Source organism: Pelecanus crispus, chromosome 5 (genome assembly GCF_030463565.1).
Source record: "Pelecanus crispus isolate bPelCri1 chromosome 5, bPelCri1.pri, whole genome shotgun sequence".
Taxonomy (NCBI): Eukaryota; Metazoa; Chordata; class Aves; order Pelecaniformes; family Pelecanidae; genus Pelecanus; species Pelecanus crispus.
This window is the reverse complement of record NC_134647.1, coordinates 61,911,338-61,931,248: the sequence shown is the minus strand read 5'-3', so window position 1 is coordinate 61,931,248 and position 19,911 is coordinate 61,911,338. Positions and strand designations below refer to the sequence as shown.

General features: G+C 44.8%; 1 protein-coding gene across 1 annotated transcript; it reads left to right on the top strand.

The window, feature by feature from the left end:
• The first annotated feature begins 1,653 nt into the window (after positions 1-1,653).
• On the top strand, positions 1,654-19,476 carry IL12RB2 (interleukin 12 receptor subunit beta 2). Its single transcript, XM_009489471.2, has 15 exons — positions 1,654-1,711; positions 2,451-2,777; positions 3,453-3,567; positions 5,180-5,355; positions 5,558-5,697; positions 6,367-6,511; positions 9,140-9,219; positions 12,308-12,527; positions 13,803-14,003; positions 15,003-15,104; positions 15,184-15,336; positions 16,168-16,305; positions 17,587-17,674; positions 18,317-18,416; positions 18,729-19,476. The coding sequence occupies exons 1-15, from the start codon at positions 1,654-1,656 to the stop codon at positions 19,227-19,229; spliced, it is 2,544 nt and encodes an 847-aa protein (XP_009487746.2). The 3' UTR covers positions 19,230-19,476.
• The last annotated feature ends 435 nt before the right edge of the window (positions 19,477-19,911 follow it).

The window sequence follows — 19,911 nt, the reverse complement described above, 5'->3', positions numbered from 1 at the left end:
TCTAGCACTTACCTAAGTAAAACACTCGTCAAAATTATTTGAAGCAAGACTATTTTTGTCTATTGACTCAAGTATTTTAGGTACAGTTTTGCTGTCAGAAAGCAAGCTGTCTGAAGGATGTTTACACAGTCACTGGGCAATTTCAGTTTATTGGAAGGCAGAGCATTTACTTGAAGAACCTTGGTGCTGTGATTGCTCATCCTTGCTGTTACTAATCACCTACGGAAGGCGTTGCATGAAGTGTGTTTCTGTAAAGCTGAGGCACGGCAGCAAGGCTTAACCTTTCAATCTGAAGAACACCTGGATTTAAATAAAACAAGGTGTTAATATGCATTTTGGCAAATCTTACGTATTTCACATTCAGATATCGGTTCACTTAAGAAACATGGAATGGATCCCATCTCATTATATAAAAACAACCTGAAATAACTTTTTTGTTGTTTTTATATTAATATACATGTAGCAAAGACTATATTGTGCAACGCATCCCCATGGAAATGCCCCTCCATCCACAACGGCATGAAAAGCAGTCAGGATTTAAAGTTTCACTTTACAGTAGCTTGTGTCTAATATGGCATCAAGTTATTAAAATAGCTGCATCTCTGCAACAGGTCGGGAGTTATAGAAAGTGCTTGTTGGTGTATTCACTTCTGAAGTATCTAATATATTCTCACTGCTCCTGTAGTTCTGCAGGGGAAGGGTAAAAAAGGAAATAGTTGTTAATGCTGGTTGCAAAAGGTATGGGAAAATATTGAGCTTAGTTCAGGCTGACCTTGAATAATTTGTGTAGAATGTATTCATAACTTCCAGTACTAGAGTGTGCGTTTTACCTAGTATACATAGATTTGCATTTGAACAGAATTTTTGAGCAATCCTGTGGAGCTTAAAACATTTCTAAGTTGTTTCTTTTGGTTCTGTCGTTAACAGCGTGCTTACTGCGTGTGCCTGCAGCTTTGTCTGTTAGGGTAGAGTTAAATAGTCATAAATAAGCTGTGTGGGATGGCTTTCCTTTTGGAAAATTTTGTGAGTTATACTCAGGTCTGGGAATCATCTGGGATGAGACCAAACATGGATTTGGGGTCATCTGGACAAAGTCTGAGCGCCGACTTGCTGAAGAGCACACGAGGGTCCTCACGGGGTATATAAATGGGGCTGCTCCATTCAAAAGAGGGTGCGGGATTTCAGGAGAGTGTGGGCTGTGCTGGAGCGTGGCATGCAAACCGTATCTTGGGGAGAAACAGCATGAGGGGTACTGAGGGTTTGCTCTTGTTGTCCTTCACAGTAAGAGTTTTGGTTCTGGGCCTGCAGGGTGTCTTTGCAGCGGGGGAAGGGAGCAAAGATTTGTTTTTCTAAAGCACAGAGTTGTCTGTTTTTAAAACGCAGCGTTTTAAAGCACCCATGATTCTGCCATTCCCCTGGCTCTTGTGCTTGCCTCTAGGGAGAACCATCTAAAAATCAGCTGCTGCTTACAATAGGATCTCGAGAGTCACAGCTTAGCAGTGTTAGCAGAGGATGTTAATTAGAAAGGTCTCATGATATGATCGCGTTCCGGATTTTCTGAACTTGTAAAATAGTAAAATATAAATACCTGTAAATGATTTTCCCACTTTTTAGGAACTGGTAAAAGGTATTCATTTCTCTATAGGGAGTAAAATGCTATTTGCATGGATTGTGCCCGCAGCAATTTGGTTGTTGGTGCGCTTCACAGCAGGTAAGATTTTTTTTTTTCCTACATAGCAATCATCACTTAAAAGAAGCACTCAGGCTATTTAGTTGGGTTTTTTTGGTTTTTTTTTCCCAGCTTCTGTGTGGTATACTAGTAAACATCTTTCTTATTAGAGAGAGCAAAAATTGATGCTTGATTAGGTTTATACTGTAATTTCCTGAAGAACTCCTTGATCTGCTGCTACTGCTAAGTGTCCTCCCACTCTCCATGGCTGCACCTCATCCTTGATAGCGTGGGCAGGCTGTGGGCAGCAGTGTCTGGTCTGGCGGGGCTCCACACGCTGGCTGCACGGCTGGGAGCGACCGCAGGCAGGGGCATGGCCTTGGCTCTCAGCAAAAGAGGCGAATATAGAATCATACATACTTTGAGAGGACAATAATATGCAAGGGGAGGTCTCTACGAGTCAGAGAAAGAGTTGCTTGTCTCTTCAGTAAAGACGTGCCTGCCACCGCTTTACCGAAACACAGATACTTCCTTAAACAAAGAAAACAGAGTTCTGATCGATTTTGCCGGGGTTTGTGGTTTTTTGTATTGATGCCTTGGTTTCTGATGCCAGTCAGTCAGATCGGTGAAGACTGGGCACAGCAGTATCCCATGAGTTACCATGCAGAGACAGGAACTCTTGCTCTATAAATTTGGGGAGACTCTCTTCCTCGAGTGCAGCATGTTGTACAAGATAAGTGATGTATCCGTGTTAAAGGTTTGTTTTCCCATTCTGTTGCAGAAGCATGCAATAAAGGGAACGTGACTGCTAGCAAACGTCCCCATGGCGCTGCAGAAATATGTGACAAAGGGAATATGACTGCTAACACTGCTTCTCATGTCCAGCCTGGAACCAATATCACCCTCTCATGCCAGCTGAAACCCCTGCGATACACTGAGCAGTGCAGGATAGCTATTTTCTTTAACAGCTCTGAACTAATTAGCAATTACGGCAGTTCAGTAAGCACCGAGTTTCTAGTCCATACGTATGGCAAACACATGTTTACATGCAAAATAGTTTGTGAATACAAGAAAAAACTCATTTGTGGAATCGATATAGAATCTGGAAGTAAGGAGAATTTAATTTTTCCTTGTTCTTAAACATTTCCTGTGGTACCTCTGAGATGTGTTAGAAACTAGCAGTGGATGGCCTTTTCCAGAAAAGGGGCTATCTTTTAGTGGCTCTTTGTATTTAAAATATTCCTGGATGAGACTGTGCACCTCTGTTATTGATAAACAGAGAGATGCTAAATAAAACTGCCTGCTCAGAGCAAATATACTCCCTCCTGTTCTACCCTTGACACCCACCGGTCTCTCCAGGACACAGGGGACTTGCAAGAAAAATTCTAAAGAAATTTTGGATTTTCTTCTAGCCTGATGAGCTGCTGCTGCTGCAGCAGTCATCCACTGTATCAGTGCTGCTTTTTCTTTTTTGTTTTTCTAATAAGAATAATGGTTGATTGCTTCAAGCAAAGCTTGTGGTACCCAGTCTGGAGAGCTCTCAAGCATTTGTGTTCATCTGGCACCCTTGTAAAGTCACTGGGGTTTCGCTCAAGTGTCAGAGGTCTCAACAGGCTGCAGAGATCATAGACTCAGCTATTTTCACATATAAAAATTATTAGCCTGAATATTTTGCACTTGTCTATAAACTCTTTTAAAAAAAAATCAACGCAAACCTAACATTTCTTAAAATGTCTCCTATCAACATCTTTAAGGAAGACTCTGATAAGAATATCTGTTTAAGATCCCCCAGATGAGCCCAGAAATGTGTCGTGTATCCAGCACGGGACAGATGGCCATCCCATCTGCACCTGGGATAAAGGAAGGCTCACGTACATCAACACTACATATGTAATACAGTAAGTAAAGCAGGCAGGTAGGTTCTTTAATACCTATAATTGTATCTTAGAGGGTTTGGTTTTTTTTTTAATTTTTACACCATTTATTGAAGATTTATCCTTATGTTAAAACCCCTTTTCTGTTCACATTTGTGTGTGCTGCACTGCAGCAGTTTGGCTCCTTCTAGGCTAGGTCTAGCAGGTAAAGAGCGTATGCTAAGACATGGCTCCCTTTTGGAAATGGAAGGTTGGTAGGGGAAGTGGTCTGAAAATGGCGGCTCAAACCTGCTGATTTCCCATGGTGGATCTCCTCTATTTAGTGATTCTGTGGTTAGCAGTGCCCACACCAGGAAACCTGCAATCGGGGCTTGTCTCAGAATTTAGTTAAGGAGACAGAGAGGGACCTTTCTTGGAAATGTGTTATTTTTGCTTCCTGTTTTAGACCCAACCTGTATTTTTGTTCTCTCCGGTTTGACTGAGCCTTCCCTGAAAAAGATTGTGGAGACTTCCGCAGCAAACTGTGGGGAAGGAACAAAGGTACCCTACAGCCCGTCAAGGTGCATCAGGAGACCTTTGGATTTTGGGAGTCACCTTCCATAGGAGGAACCTTATTAAAAACCCCCATTCAAGCAAACGTCTGGGTAGAATGAATTAATTTTGCCCTTGCAAACTGCCTGGGTAGGCTGAACTACTCCCCATTTGTTTCTGAGGTGCTGCATGTTGACCATCCCCTTGCCCTGCGAGGCTCACTCTTCTTCACCACCTTCTTCTTCACCTGCTTCTGTTGGCCTAAGTGGCAGCAACTTTCTTAGTAGTTTGTAGAAATCTGTCACTGCTCTTTAAGCAGAAGGAGAGTATACAGGTAATTTACAGAAGAGTAGGGAAGTGTGGATACCGAGTCCTGCAAGTGTTGTAACACAGAGATAGAGCAGTGCTTGCTAGTAAGTTATTAAGTATATTACAAAACACAAAAGGTCAGCCTGAAGCAACATGATACAATCATCTCTGATTGAGGTGGAAGAAAACACACAGAGACATTAAATGAGTTACCCAAGGCAATGAGTTGAATGACAGATTGAGAATTAAAAGTTGTGTTTGTAGTCATGCAGTCTGATCATTAGACTGCAGATAAATTACATTTTTAAACACTAACTTATGTAAAAAAACAACATCCCCCCCCCAAATCCATCACCCCCCCCCAAATTTTGTGTACCAACACCTATGCTCATATATTAGGTAACCAATATTAGGTAACCATTACACTATTAAAAGGAACCTACCCACATACTTGCGGCTCAGTGGAAATCCAGAAGTATTTCCTTTGTCTGCAATTAAAAACAAAAAGTGGTGTTAACACCTTTACTACCAATTTAGCGAGAGGAGTATTCACTGTAACCCCTGTATTTAAGCAGATAAAGTAGAGCTTTGAAGGAGCAGATGACCTACCTGGCTTTCAGTGCGGCGGTCGTCCCTTAGAAGCTAACCTGCAGGGAAGCTGCTGAAAGAGCCGCAGCCCCAAGGGACCCAGAGCAGCACGACTGTACAGGGATGTGAGCCACGTCCCCGCACACCCAGGGTTTCGCTTTCACAGCTTACAGGAGGGTATTAACCAAGAGTTTTCCCTCTGTTCCAGGCTATCAAATGGGACGGATGTCTTATGTGTTTCAGAAGAAAGTCTGAATAAGAAGTCTGGCTCGCTGGCTCTGAGCAAGTTGAATTTTGACTCTACTTACACTGTTGTGGTTGCTGCCTCCAATGAGCTAGGAAGTGCTTTTTCACAGCCACTCGTGTTCATGTTAATAGACATAGGTAAATGCATTACTTACCACCTTTCAGTTAGTCCCAGCCCTTTAGAAAGACACGAAAATATTTTGAGCACTTTCTTGTTTAAAGCTCTCAGAAAAAGCATGCATCCAGTCTAAACCAGTAATTCTATTTTCCACACAACCCCCTGTTCTGAGCTGTGCTGCGTATCTGAGCGCTGTTTGCTTCTTTCTGTTTTTGCTGCTAGTGAAACCACATCCTCCCAACTTTTTAGTGGAATTTGAAAATTCTTCTGCGATGAACTGCACCTTTTTTTGGTACGACGAAGCACAAGCGCAGCACTGCAAGCTGAGATACCGTCCACTTACCAGGCACACCTGGCGCACGGTAATTCTCTTCTACATAAAGGAAGTTATGATCCTTGGAAGTTACTTTAATATTGTTTTTTCTTACTAGAATCACTTTGTCCAAATTTGCCTTTCTCTGCTCTTTAACACCATATTTAAGAAAAATTATTGCCTACTGGTCAAAAATGATCATTGGTCTAAAACTGAATGAAGGTAAAACACTGATCCTGTAAAAAAGCGTGTGCATGAATATTCCCCCTTATGTCAAGTGTCCATATGATGCACTGGAGAATCAGAGGTTATGTTTGACCCACCACTTTATTGGAATACAGTCATATCTGCTCATTGTAGCTCACGGATACAGGCACGCAATTTCCAAATGTTTGTTGATTGGAAGTCTTTGCTTTTATTTTAAGTGGTAAAAGAAATTTATTACTTGAAGTCGAGGAAAACACGTGAACAGAAAATTTGTTATCTTCACTTAATTAAATGAGGGATTTTTCTGACGAAGAACTGCAAGCCTGATGATTCATTGTATTGTCCTTCGAGTTATTAAAGTTGCCTCAGATCAGGGTTTTCCCCATTGTTTTTTAAAGACATGTTTTGCCTGGCTGGGCTTCCTTTGGGCATTAGTAATTCAGCCTGTCACCGCCTTCAACCTTTATTTCCTCATGAGTTTTACATTATGTGTCCTTTGTCTTCATTAAAGGTTGAAAACTTAAACAGCGAGAAATGCAGTCTTTATGGTCTGGAGCCTCACACAGCCTATGAGTTTCAGGTCAGTTGTAAAATTCACCCTGAGCGAGGACTGTGGAGCAACTGGCGTGCGTACCAAACCCAGACTCCAGAAGCAGGTAACACAAGACAACGTCTCCTGCACGAAGCCTGTGTCTAACCTTTGTGTACAAGCAGAGACTTCAGCTAATGAAGTCAGAATGCTGCTGGGTTTTTGCTGGTTGGTTTGCAGAGCCTCTGTAGATCCAGACGCAGAGCCAACAAGGGAGTAACTTCTGTAACAGAATTGCTTTAGTGAACAAAAAATGAAGGTGTTTGAGCTTCTTGCAAAACAGGAATTTCAAGAGTTCACTGAGAAGGTCTGAAGGATATTTTCATTTGACATTGTTGAAGGTTGGAGGAATGTTCTCCATGTTGCCCCAAGCCATAGTGGCACATCTGGAAAAGGCAGAGACAGTTGTGCAGTTTAGCTGATGAAAGAACAACACTCTGTTGGTTCATAGCTAAACATTTTACTGAATTCCTGCAACAACCGTGTACTCAGGTCAGGATGACCTGACTCTGTCAGGTGACTAGGTCACCCTCTGGTGCTGATGAGCCACAGTTTGGGTGATGCACTCTGCGTCCTTGAGCTCGCCCAACAATTTGCTGAGAAGTTGGCTGAAATGGCCAGGAAACTGCCTGGACTCTCTCAGTTCTGCTGATGCTGGCAGGTTTTAACAGAACAGTTTAATTTTGCCAAGTCATCTTTTCCCAAGTAGAGAAGTTATTTCATTTGGAGCCTCCCCGCGTGGCCTCCTCCACCATGCCGTGGAGTTGCTGGAGACCTGGGTAGCTTCAGCAGAGCAGAACCTGGCCAGGTGTTCAGGAGAGAGAGATCCCACCAGGAATTAGGTGAGCAAAGAGCATTTCTGCTCCAGAGGATAGCACAGCAGACTCCAGGGACACGCAGCACCAACCTGAGGGCAATCCCATTAGTTTCTGCCAGCTCTAATATCGGCTGCCTTGGGCTGGCTGCTGGCTCACATACTTGCTTGCCTGACTTCACACCGAGCTGCACAAACTCACATGCTGCAAAACTTTCAGTTCTTATGAGAGAAGAAATCTTCTCAGAAGTTTGTGTTTCAACAAAGATGTGTTGGCTGCTTTGGCATCCCCTCCTTTCATCTCCTACTTGGCTTTCATTGCTCTTTTTTGTGAATTACTATAAGCTCTTCAGGCTAGTGCCATTATTACTCATGCTATTTACCACTACTGACAGCATCAGTTTCTGTAAGAAGCATTGATTGATGCAGAAGGTGTGAACTTTTCCTTCCCTCCCCCACCTTCCTCTCAACAGTTTTCTCAACCTTCTCAATGTACTCTGGCTTGCTATGGCATTTGTGGTCATCACCCCTCTACACAACCGATGCCATAAACTGAGAATATTTTCAGCTAATCAAGGAGCATTTTCTGTCCTCAGACTAGGTGACAGCAAGGGCAGGTTGCAGGCAAGAAGCTCTGGGTACATTATGGTTGCCCCTCTTTGAAGGAGCTGAAGTTCTACACATGACTTTGGCCCTTTGCAAATTCAGGAGTATACCTTTTCAACGAGCTAAGCTTTTTCCTGTTTCTCTGACTTGCCGCAAAACTTGCTTTATGCAAGCACTGTTCATAAGTGAGCTTTTATTTTGCCCAGCTAATTTGTGTGGTTCATATGTGAAATGAACTTTAAAATCTGGGCTGGAGTCCAACAGATGCAATCCCATATTTCACTTCTTCCTGCTTTGAGCTTGCCGCTTCCTCCCTTGCTCCCAGTGAGTGTGCTCTGGTTTTATTTCGTCTGTCATTCGTGCTTCTTGTTTCTATTCCAGTCACTATTTGCAGTTAATACAGGACAAATAGCTCTTAACATTGCTAGCATTGAGGATTTTTTCTGTCTTTGAATTTAGCAAATAGCAGGCAGTCCCATTCTGGCTGGGATTGTCCAAAAGCTGCCTGCTGCTTAAGCTATTAGTAGCAATTATTATTTGAATTTGGTGGGTTTATTTTGGTGAGGGACCTTGAGGAACCAAACTTTGTTATGCTTGGTCACACTGGCTTTCTTTATGTGCCTTTACCTGGTTCTGAACTGTTGGAGCACACTGTTCACCATTGTTCTGCAGCCAGAATTTTGCTTTAGTGTTATTTTGGAAGGTGTATTCAAAACATCAAGGGTTTCCAGTCACTCTGTGACTATAAGGAGAATCATGGAAAGAACGCGGGTTTTAAGCTACCTCTGACAAGGTCCTACCCAGCTAGCTGCTAAAGACATTTATTGCCTAGAGCCAGACAGTGAAACCCTGCAGATCCTACAAAGACTATCACCTGAAGCTGTTTTAGGATTGATGTAGCCAACCCCAAGGACCTTAACTAGCCTCAACTTTTATGCAAAGGCAAGAGCTAATACTGTCACATTGATGCATAGGCTTCCTTGGGAGCCATCCTGATTACCAAGTGCAGGATAAAGTCAGCAGCAGAGCGAAACCCTCTCTTGGCTTTATGGCTTGTTCTCTTCACAAGTATGATCATGTGGGCAGTTATCAATGCAGCTGAACTCCAGCTGCAACAGCAAATACAGGCTATTACATATTGCATCATTTCAGGGACATTTTAAATCTTAAATTTTAATTGTATCAGGATTTTTACCTCCTTCGTCTACCCAATGTCTTGTTTGTCTGCTTCAAAATACAGCCAGTAATGCTGCTCACCTTTTCCTTCCACACCAGTGCCGACCGGGCTCCTGGACATCTGGTACCGACAGCAGGACGTGGACCCTCAACGGCAGAACATCTCTCTTTTTTGGAAGGTAAGTTAAGTGAAACTCGAGCAGATGAGGGGGAACTCTGGTTCATGTGTTCACAGGAAAGGACTGAACCCAAGAAGGGCACAGGGCTTTTACCAGTGCCCAGCGGCAGGGACACAGACCAGCTCTGCTACCCAAGGTTTGCCTCCCCTGGGAGGTTCAGCAATTCTTTTCTACCTGCAATTTCGCTTTTACAGTTCCCAGCACATCACATCACATCAGGGAAGTGGAGGTATCACAGTTCAGTTACCACCTTTCAGATACACATTCCCTCCCCCTTTCCACTAGGCCACCTGTGTCCCTGATGATATATCTAAAAGGAGAGATAACAATCTTACAGACTTCCTAATTTCTTTTCTAATTGATATCTCCCTCCCCTCATTCTCCGCCTCATTGTTGTTTGCCATATGCGGTCAGGAGAGGAGTGCTGGGAGGCCAGGAGGACACCATGCTCCATGTTCTCCTTATGCACACACCTTGTGCGTCTGCTTTTGGATATGAGCTTCCTTCAGAGGTGTTTCTGCCCTGTTTTGCTTACATGAAGAACAGAGCAATGAAGAATGGGGGAGGCAGAAGAGGAAATTCATTGTAATAGCCCTTCAAGGTGACGAAACTCTAAAAAAATTCAGAGATGGTCATAGTTTGGGCAACTAAAAGGGTCCTGTCCATGTCACTGCTGTGTGGATGGATGGTCGGCTGAGACTCTTGTCACACAGCAGCAGAAGAAATTGGTTTTCTCTACATGTGTGAAGGAGGTGATGGGCAAACCACTTGCTAATAATAAAGCTGCAGATCTGAAATTGGACCAACTCAGAGTCAAAAAAAGTCAGTGGTTTGGGTCTGCTGAGCAATGCCTCCTGTGAGCTGGGGACTGAGACCCCACAAGGGACATTTCAAAAAGAATTCAGATTGAAACCCATCTGTAGGGTAAAAATTCTACATTACTGTAAATTACCACCCAGCTCAGGGGAAAAGGCTTATGCCAGGTCTGCTACACCAATATTCCCAGTGAAACTAAGCCCTGTTACTGGTGCTGGGTGCTGAGTTTCTCCAGTATTACCTGCCCAATACTTAAAACCAGGCCTAAGAGGAATTTTTGGATTGTAGGGCATTTTGCTGTGGTGGTTTTATTTCAAAGCCAGTACAATTATTATTTTTTAAAGCATAAATAATCTTTGACTTCCAGTTTGCAATCTCTAAATAACCTTCCAATTACTGTTATATCTTCTCCCCTCACCAACAAGTACTATGCCATAAATGAAAGCAGAAATTCTCATGTGATTGTGACTCCAGCCGTTGTGGCTTTAAGACATTTAACTTTAAGACCTTTATCTTGCAGTAGTGAGCTGGTGACACTTTCTGTATCAAAGCAGACTTCCTGCAGCATCATTCATAAAATGGACGCAATACATTGCTTTTATAGTTTTCACGACAGCTACAAAGCAAAAGACTCAGACTCGGTACAATGTATTACAATTCTACATTTCCGTATTTTCATACTAATACCAAAGAAAGGATCACCAATTTAATTTCAGCAGGCTTTCAGAGCGGTTTCAGCACTGCATGTGTCCCGAGCCACTGCCAAAGCGACTGTAAAACTGCAAACGTTTTCTTATTTTTAAGTGGTTTTTTTCCCCTCTTCCTTTTTTTGTTGTGTTGCGACAAAAAAACAGCCAAACAAAATGAACTGAGTGTATAGGAACTGCAGGAAGCTGTGAAACTGATAGTACAACTGCAGATAACCGGGGTGGAAAAAACAGCGAGAGGTGTTACACCGGACGGCACAGACTGACTTTTCAGAGATGTGTATTCGAAGTGGTTGAATTTAAATAATTCTTTATCATAGCTTTAAGTAAAAATCTGGATTTTCCCCAAATCAAAAATTGCTCATTTTTACAAATCCAGCTGTGCAGTTAATAGTCTTTTTTCGCCTTGTGAAAAGCATGGTGTGAATTCAGACTCAAAGGAGGAGGCTGCATGTTTCACTGTCCCCAGCTATATTGCTGCTTGGAAAATAGGCAGCTCACATCAAAAGACCTTCACTAAACTGGAATTAAACAGGAAAAATAAATAAGAAATAAAAAGAAAGATATGCAACCTTAAGAGAGACTCTCAAGTAAATGCATGCTCTTGGCCCTACCATTAGGGAATTAACTCATTTCATGTGGCTAGGTGCCATGAATTTGCAAGAGCAGAGCAGTGATGGAGCTGGAATAGGGCTTGGGAATGGAGAGCATGGGTCACAGGCCTGGGCAGCAGCAAAATCAAAGGGAAAAATGAGAATAGGCTGTTACGTGGTACAGGTTTTATACAAATGTGCAAAATCATGGTGGAAAAGGGAAATTCTGCTGCAAAGACACTAGCTTCCTTTGGAAAAAAAACATTGTATTTTTAGCAATAAAATGCCTGTTCACTTATGAACATGTATTCTTACGTTGGTACTGATGGGGAAACTATGCTACCTTTAAAATGCATTAGCTGTACTTCAGGCCAGCAGATCTTAAGTTAATTTAAAAAAAAAAAAGTATTATGGAAGAAGGTAGTCTCAACAAGCAAGCAAGCAATCTCTGTAGCACTGCTTGTTTCCTCCAGCTTTTAGAAGAGAAGAAAGTAAAAACTGATAATTGGTTACCAAAGAACATTACCTGGTACGTGCTATAGGCCAGCAAGCAACACCATTGCTGTAAATGACCTCTTCACTATTAGAACAGAAAAGGAAGAGAAAAAATTATCCTTGAGTGAAACTTCCTCTCTTAGATGGCTTCCCCGGCGTGGGGAAGAGGCCATTGCTGCTGCTGCACCGGGCATCCCAGCGTGGGTGGACAAACTGCAGTCCCCCGTGAGCGTGCGGGCTTGCTAAAGCCTCGTTCAGGAGGGCTTGTAGGTGTGACGCAAAGACCTCTTTTGTGGTCACAGGTTTAATACCAGGTGAAATACTTGGTTCACAAATGGCCAACCACATCTTCCCCCATGAGCAGGTCTAAAACTTTCCCAGGCAGCCTGCCGGGGCCCCCCGGTTTGGTACCATCAGCTTTCTGCAGTCTTTGCTCATCAGAAGAGGAGGAGAGTAACAAATGCACCTTCCTCACAGGCTCTGAGCCAGTCAGAGGCGAGAGGAAGAATCCTGCGGTACACAGTGACCTTCGAAGCCCTGGACCAGTGGAGACCCCCGGCAGGAGAAGCACACGTTACCGCCCAAACCAGCTATGCCAGAGTCATGCCGAGGGTGGACTACAAAATAACCATCACCGCCGAGAACTCGAGGGGCAGGTCCCCCCCTGCATCCATCGTGACCAACCTGGGCACCCAGGGTAAGGGCTTCTTCTGGGTCTGGACCACTGGGAATAATACCAGTGCTCTGCTTTGTGCTACACACCATGGAAGCATTCAGGTCCCACCACCTTGTGCTCATCAAGGTCCATCTCAATAAATCTTCAGGGATCTACAGATCCAGTTTTCAGTGTGGTCAGGGGTGCAGTTTCATGACACGTTTAGTTGCCCTGCATTAGTACTGCCATAATTTCCCCTCAACCCCTTCTGCTGACACAGGCGTGAGCCACGCTGCCAGCCATCCAGCGACCTGACACAGCAGAAAATTAACCATGCCAAAAAGAAAAGGGTAGGTTTTTTTTTTTTCATGAGAGAGGTGGCAGAACAGAAGGGAAGGTGATGGTGAGGGGAAATCACACAAGCTTTATCTCCTGTGAAATTGCACTCTGTGGTACCCATGCAGCAAAATTAACGCACGGTCCCTGAACTCACCCAGCCCCGAATTTCCTGTGCCGGTACCGGGCGTGATGGAGCTTGCTGTCTCAGGCGGTTTGTTTGAAGAGGGAGCTCTCTGTTTGCTCTTGTCCTGCTGTAACATCAGTAAAACAGTGACAGAGCCACTGCCAAGTATTTCACCTTTTCCCAGTGCTGCACTGAACATCGACGGGATGCTCTCCTCCTGCAGAAGCAGATGCACAGCTCCTCAGCTGGCAGACTGCATTGGTTACATGAGCCCCTTCATTAGGCAGAGGTAGGATTGGTGCAGAAATATCACTGGTATCTGATTATTTGGAGGCAGTAGGACAAGAGCTGCTTTGTGGGCTCAGTTCAATTGTATTTGTTAGAAAAAACGTTCAGAAACGATGCCGGTGTTTTATACTACTGATGAAAATTTGGTGACTTTTCCAACATTTTCTCCCACAAGAAAAAGTAACCTGGCCCTAACTGTGAAAGTAAGAGCTTTGGTCTTGTAATGATGATGCGTATTTTTGGCTCTATCACAGGAGCAGGGTGTCGGTATGTGCCGTGACAGCGTCCTCTCAGGGCTTGGGGATGGTATAAACAAGCAAATCTGGGTATGTTCATGCTGCACCATGAGACAAGACAAGAATGTGGCTCTATTCCTACCAGCATGGAGATCACCCTCGTATAAATGCCTTTTCTGTAAATGGCAGTTTATTTTTATACATTGCGTGGTGCCAAACCAGATGAGTCACAGTAAAAACCATTCATCAAACTTACTGAGTCCACCTGAGGTTAAGGCAAGTTTGTGCTGAGTTTCTTTTTTTGTTTGGTTGTTCTTCCTCCCCTGTAAGACCTACCTCCTCCTCAGAAAGTCTCTGCTGTAGCCATGGGAAATAGCAGCATCTTCATCAGCTGGAAACCGCCTGTCGGATCGACTGCGTCCATCAGTGGATACGTAGTGGAGTGGGCAGACACACAGAGGAACAGGCGCCTGGAGCCCCATCCAGCCTGGGTGAAGCTTCCAGCATCCAACCTGTCCACAGTGATAGCAGGTAATTACCACCTCGACATAGGATGTTACTCAGGTACCGTTTTATTTTGAAAGCTTTTTAAGGAGCAGTTCAGATGCTAATTTGTACTAATTCAGCATAAGAAATGATGGCATTTAAAGTTTTTTGTATGGGATGAAAAAAAAATAAATCCATGACTGCACTGGGCTCAGTTCCACAGTCACTCTCAGCTGAGATTTATATCTGATAAGTAAAATGTGTCTCAAAAAAAACCCCAGCCCCTCCAAAATGAAACAAGCCAGCTAGAGGTACAAGAGATCAAAGGCTTAAGAAAAGACTATTTCCTTTCTACTAATTGTTGGTTACTAATCCCAACCAGTACTACGCGTCAGTGTTCTGCACATTGGGTAGCTATGAAGTGATGACAAGGGTGACAGCGAGCATTACCCTCGTTAGTCTTTCCTATCCTCTGTCCCGGTGCTGTGCCTCTGAGGAGTTTACATCCCAACTCTCGAATGAGCTGGAAAAAGCAGTGTATTCACGCCATTGCTTTGTGCTCTGCTTTGGAAAGGACAGAAACGAGTTCCTGTCCTCCCGTAACCTGCAGGAACAGCCTGGAGGAGGATGCTCAAATGAAGTCATGGGGAAGAAATAGGGTGTGAGATTCTCGTGCCTCCTAAGTGACCTTGCGCATAACCAAACCCTGCACCTCATAGCTGAGAGCAACAAGCTAGGTGATAGCTATTCACCTCCTCCCTTTACCTGGAGCACAAAATGCGGTCCCAGGTTTCCTTTGGAGGGTACAGGTCTGCCAGCAGCTGTTGCTTCATGAGGAAACAAAGGATTTCACTCTTCCGAGTGCTAACATCGCTTGCTTTATGCACAGTAGGGTTCTGCCCAGCTGAATAGGAGACCACAGAGAAGCATTTCTTTCCTTCTTTATGAAAGATGTGTTAATAAATCGTGAGTTTCATCTCAGATTTAAGTAGCTAATGTAAATACTTTAACTAGTAACTCTCCACTTTCAATTTCTTTCTTTAGAGCACATAAGAGATAACACGTGCTATCAGATCAGCGTATTTGCGCTCTATCGGGACAGAGCTGGACAAGCAGCATCAGTTAGGGGGTACACAAGAGCAAAAGGTAAGTCACAGTAATACTCTTCCAGGTATTTTTAGGCTAGCTTAAGTTCAGCTTTGAAAGCCAGTCTTACATTTTGCAGCACCGTCAGCTGGGCCCCAGATGCACACAACACCACGGGCAAATGGCATCTTGGTTTCATGGGCAGAAATCCCTGCCCACCAGCAAATGGGCTGCATCACAAGGTACCATATATACCTGCAGAAGAAGGACAGGGAAACCCCAGACACCTACGGTAGGTATCTGGTGAAGACCAATGTGATCTACACGTGCTGCAGGTGGAGGATGGAGGGGAGGGAGAGAGAGATGCCTTCAGAAAGCTCCATGTAGTCAGGGGGTCACAGGCAGCTGGTCTGCCATGAAGGTTAGCAGCAAGATTCAGAGTCAGATCCCTCTGCTGCAGCTGCCCATCAATAGGACTACATGGTCAGGGCTTCCAGCTTCGAGACAGATCACGTTAAGTTATTTTGAATGTGGAACTATCAGATTTCTCTGCTTTTTTTCTTTTTTTTTTTTTTTCTTTCAGTTATTTTCTGAAGTCATAACCACTCCAGGCCCTTGTAATTATTGGCAGAGTAAAATAACAGACTTTCTAAAAGCCCTAGCCAACAAGTGCATAACACTGCATGACGCACTGAGACACGCTCGGCAGGCAGCACCCACTGCATTCCCACACCCACACGCTTTTCCCACCCGAGCCCTCTCTCACTCCATCTGCCTAACTCCCAGGCTTCCTCCCAAGAATATTTTTTTTTTTTTTAAACTTTATGCAGAAGTTGCATGACAGCTTTTAATGGATTGTTATGAAACATTAACTTATCAAGCAACAGTAGTCAGAGGACAAGATATGCAGTCCTGGGTGTCCCATCTATACGACGGCACAGGTCACCCCTATATCATAAGGTCTTTTATAGCCCTTCCAGTGATTCAGTAACATAGAAAAGGAAATTAATTAAAGTAACAAATACCTCTCCATGCTCCAAGCGCTGGAAACCCAGTTCATTGAAGTTAAATGCAGCAAACGTGTGCTAGGTGCTTCATTTGCTTCTCCCCCTTTTCCTTCCAGCCATTTCCAACGCAACCGCCCAGCGCTCGTTATACATCACGGACCTGCGGCCCGGTGAGCACTATACCCTGTGGATGACAGCATCGACGGCTGCCGGAGAGGGGCCCAGCGGCAACAGCGAGCTCATCTGCTTGGAAAGTATGAGCCTGCCAGCGTGGGGGGCCAGGATTGCTCCTAGCCCTTGGCCGCCCGTTTTCCACAGACTAGGAATGCTTTTCCCACGACTCTTTTAACTGCTGAAGATCTCTAGTTTCAGCTAGTTTTAAAATGTAGCATCTCTTTGCCTTCAGGCTCCCAGTTTTGTGCCAAGATATTAGCTGTATCATTTAATAGCAGTTGAAGGCCAGCAGGATGGTTTATTGTGAAGGGGGAAAGAAGGGTTTGGTCCCCTCGAGTTGCTGGCCCAGGTATCTGTGGTTCACGCTCCAGCACAGGTATCCATGCAGAAAGTCCTGCTGACCTCCACGTCTCCCATGGATCGGTGGCTCTCTGAGGACCTGCGGTCACTAAAGCAGCCGTGATCTCAGAGCCTTCTTGAGGAGCACAGCATCACGTGTGTGGTCCCTCTTCCTGTGCCTCCCAGGGGATGGAAAAGCAAGACCTTGTCCCAAAGACTTCTGACCAAGCTAACGGCAGCAATCCGGGTTTCTGTCCTGCAGGATGGATTGTTTTGATCAAATTTGTTCTGACAAGACAAACGATCACTAAACCCAGAGAAGAGAGTGGATAAAATTTGTACTTGAGTATTACCAGAAAGTTTGTTTTGCTGCATTTCCTCCCCAGTAACGTGGCACAACAACAACTTTAAGCTCCCGAGTCACGTACATCAGGAAATTCATCCCCACAGCACAGGAGGAGGGCTCCTCTGGAGGCAGGTTTCTCCCAGGGACAGTGGGAGAAATGCAGGGAGGTGAGCAGGAGAGGAAATTAAAGCAATCTGGACAAGTTAAAAGTTCGCCTGGTATAAAATCTGGATTTGTGAAAATTACATTTTAAGCAGATAGTGCAAGCACAGTAAAGCCAAGGTGCTCACTGAGACACAGTTCAGTCACTGACAGTTTATTAAAGATGCACTGGATTTTGTAAGATCTTTCCTACTTAGCACCTCTCTGCTGCATGCAACACCCCAAGTTTATGTCCTCTGTCGATGTTTGGTTCAGTACTGGAAGAGAGATCAGCAATTGCGCATTTCAGGTTGTGGACTGCACATCTCAAGGGACATTGGTAGACATCTTTATGTTACAAAATACTGTCGTCCCCAACAGTCCATCTGGATTCCTGATTTTGAACCAAAAAATGTTGGTATGTTTTACAAGTGCAAACACTAGCCAGGCCACAATTGTTGTCCAACTTGAACTAGCATATTTAGATCGTTTTATTTTTTTAATAAAGATGAATGATGTGTGTTTCATATTTCAGGTGCTGGGGACTGGATGGCTGTTGCGCTTACCTGCAGTTTCTTCATCTTCTCAGCCTGCATTTGTTCTATGCCTCCAGCAAGAAAAGTGTGAGTGGATCCATCTGTTATGTTCCAGTAAAACATGGAATTGTTATTAGAAGGGATGGTCACGTCCTTTCAGGACACCTTGGGGAACAGCAAGGATTGTTCTGAATAAAGGTTTCAAAGTACGCAAGTGTTAATAAGAACACCCACTGAGCTTAAAATATAGCCTTATTCCAAATACTTTGTGATTTTTTTAACCTAGAGCTTAAGGTCTGCTTCTGCCAAAACAAAACTGAAGGGGTACAATCCCTGGCAATTAACCTGGGAGCGAAGTTAAACCCTGAGATTAAAAACTCTTTTACTTGAGAGCAACATGCATATGTCCCCAGAGAGATTTTCCAGGACTGGGGCTCATGGCCATGTCCAGCAAGCTCTGCCTGCAGGGCTGCTGTTAGTGCAGGCAAACATCTGGCAAAGGCTGGCAGGAGGAAGATGCTGGGCAGCATTTACATCTGCTCAAGAGCTGCAGTGCCCCATCAGCTAACACTGACCTGCTCTCCACCCAGCTGGGGTCTCCGCAGGTCCCTAAGGCAGATTCACAATTACACCGAGCCCTTCGGTAACCACATGCACAAACAGCACATCCCAGGTCAGCGCTGAAGGTATCAGCATTCATGCTTTTAATTGCACTTATTCAATCTGCAGATTACACTCTCTCCTCTCTGGATTTATGCCACAGTGGCAGAGCAAAGCCATTCCAGACCCAGCTAACTCTACATGGGCTAAGAACTACTTGTCTATGAAGGTAAATTGTACCCCCCCCCCCCCAAACTTCTAATCCCACCACCTTTGGAAGAAAAAGTGATTGCAGCCATGCAAGTCACTAATCTCTTAATACAGCAAATCCAGCAATCTCTGATAGTGGATAAGCTCTGTTCTCATACCACGTCAGACTGTAGGATGTATTGGGCAAATTAAATGCAAGAACAATGCAGAGATCTTTAATTTTTAGCAGTATCAGCTGCTGTGTGAGAGATGCTTGCATTGTGGGGGTGGGAGGTCACAGGTTATCAATCACATAATTAATTATCCCTGCATGGCACATGCCCCTCCACAGGCCGAGCTGAGCTTGTCCTCCAGCCTGTTTCTGCACAGCGCCGGCAGCTTTGAAGAGCCCGAAACAACCGAAGTAGAGGAAGCCTTTGTGAAGATCGACCCCCTGGCCCTCCAGGACAAGCTCCTCTTCAGCAGCGTTGGCAGCGGAGGGAACGATGACTGGCCACTGGAGAGCAGCTTGGGGCACAAGGAGCCGGAGTACAAGCTTCTGCCCAGCACGGCAGACGGAGAGGTTTATGAGCAGCAGCTTCCTGACCTCTACAAGAGGATAGTGGTGGTGACGGAGCACACGCAGACCATTTCTGAGTACATCGCCAACCCCGTCATCGACAAAGCCACTGGGTACCTACCCCGGGTTACAGACACTACTGAAGACCATCCTGAACTCGAGTGCAATCCGCTCTCCATCTTCCCAACAACTTTTTTGACAACCGTACTTTCCTATGAAGGGAATCTTACTTTGGATACGGTGAAAATAAACTGCAGCTCTTTCACAAGGTAGGCAGTCAGGTTGATGTAAGCCTGGCCTGATTTTTTGCACTTTACTGAAGTATTTCAGTACAGCCAGTCCAGTAACTTTCATCTGACACCTTTAAGTGGTAAAAAAACCCAACTCACCAACTTTTCCAGCACTGCAAGTCACACCTTACTGTACAATACAGCAGCTCCTCATCCACCCAGCATGCTTAGGCAGAATTAAAGACAGAAGATCAGGAATGCCAGGGCTGGGTGACCCAGCTTTTGGAGAGGTTAATTAACTCAGATGCCTTCACGCAGCCTGGGTTGACTGAGGCCCCTATCCCACTGCCTGATCACAAGTGGCTCAGCCTGGCTCGGTCCACCCCAGGAATCAGAGATGGGCTAACCATCATTTCAATCGTCGCTCACCCAGGAAGAGTAGAAGTTATGCCAGGGCCAGACCTCACCACCCCAGCCCCAGCAGGACCACAGCTGCAGCCCTTGCTCCTCCAGCTGTGTACAGCTGGTTAACAAAGCAGCATGGGGCCACCTGCATCCACTGGTGCTAAACTTAATGCCCACCAGCCCACAGGCAGTATTCCTCACTGCAGCCCCAGCACTGGCACTAGGTCACATTGTCCCCAGTGCCACTCGCGTGGGTACCGAGGGCCACGGCTGCAGCAGGGCTGGCAACTCAGCCAGGGCCAGCCTGCGTTCGTGGCTCT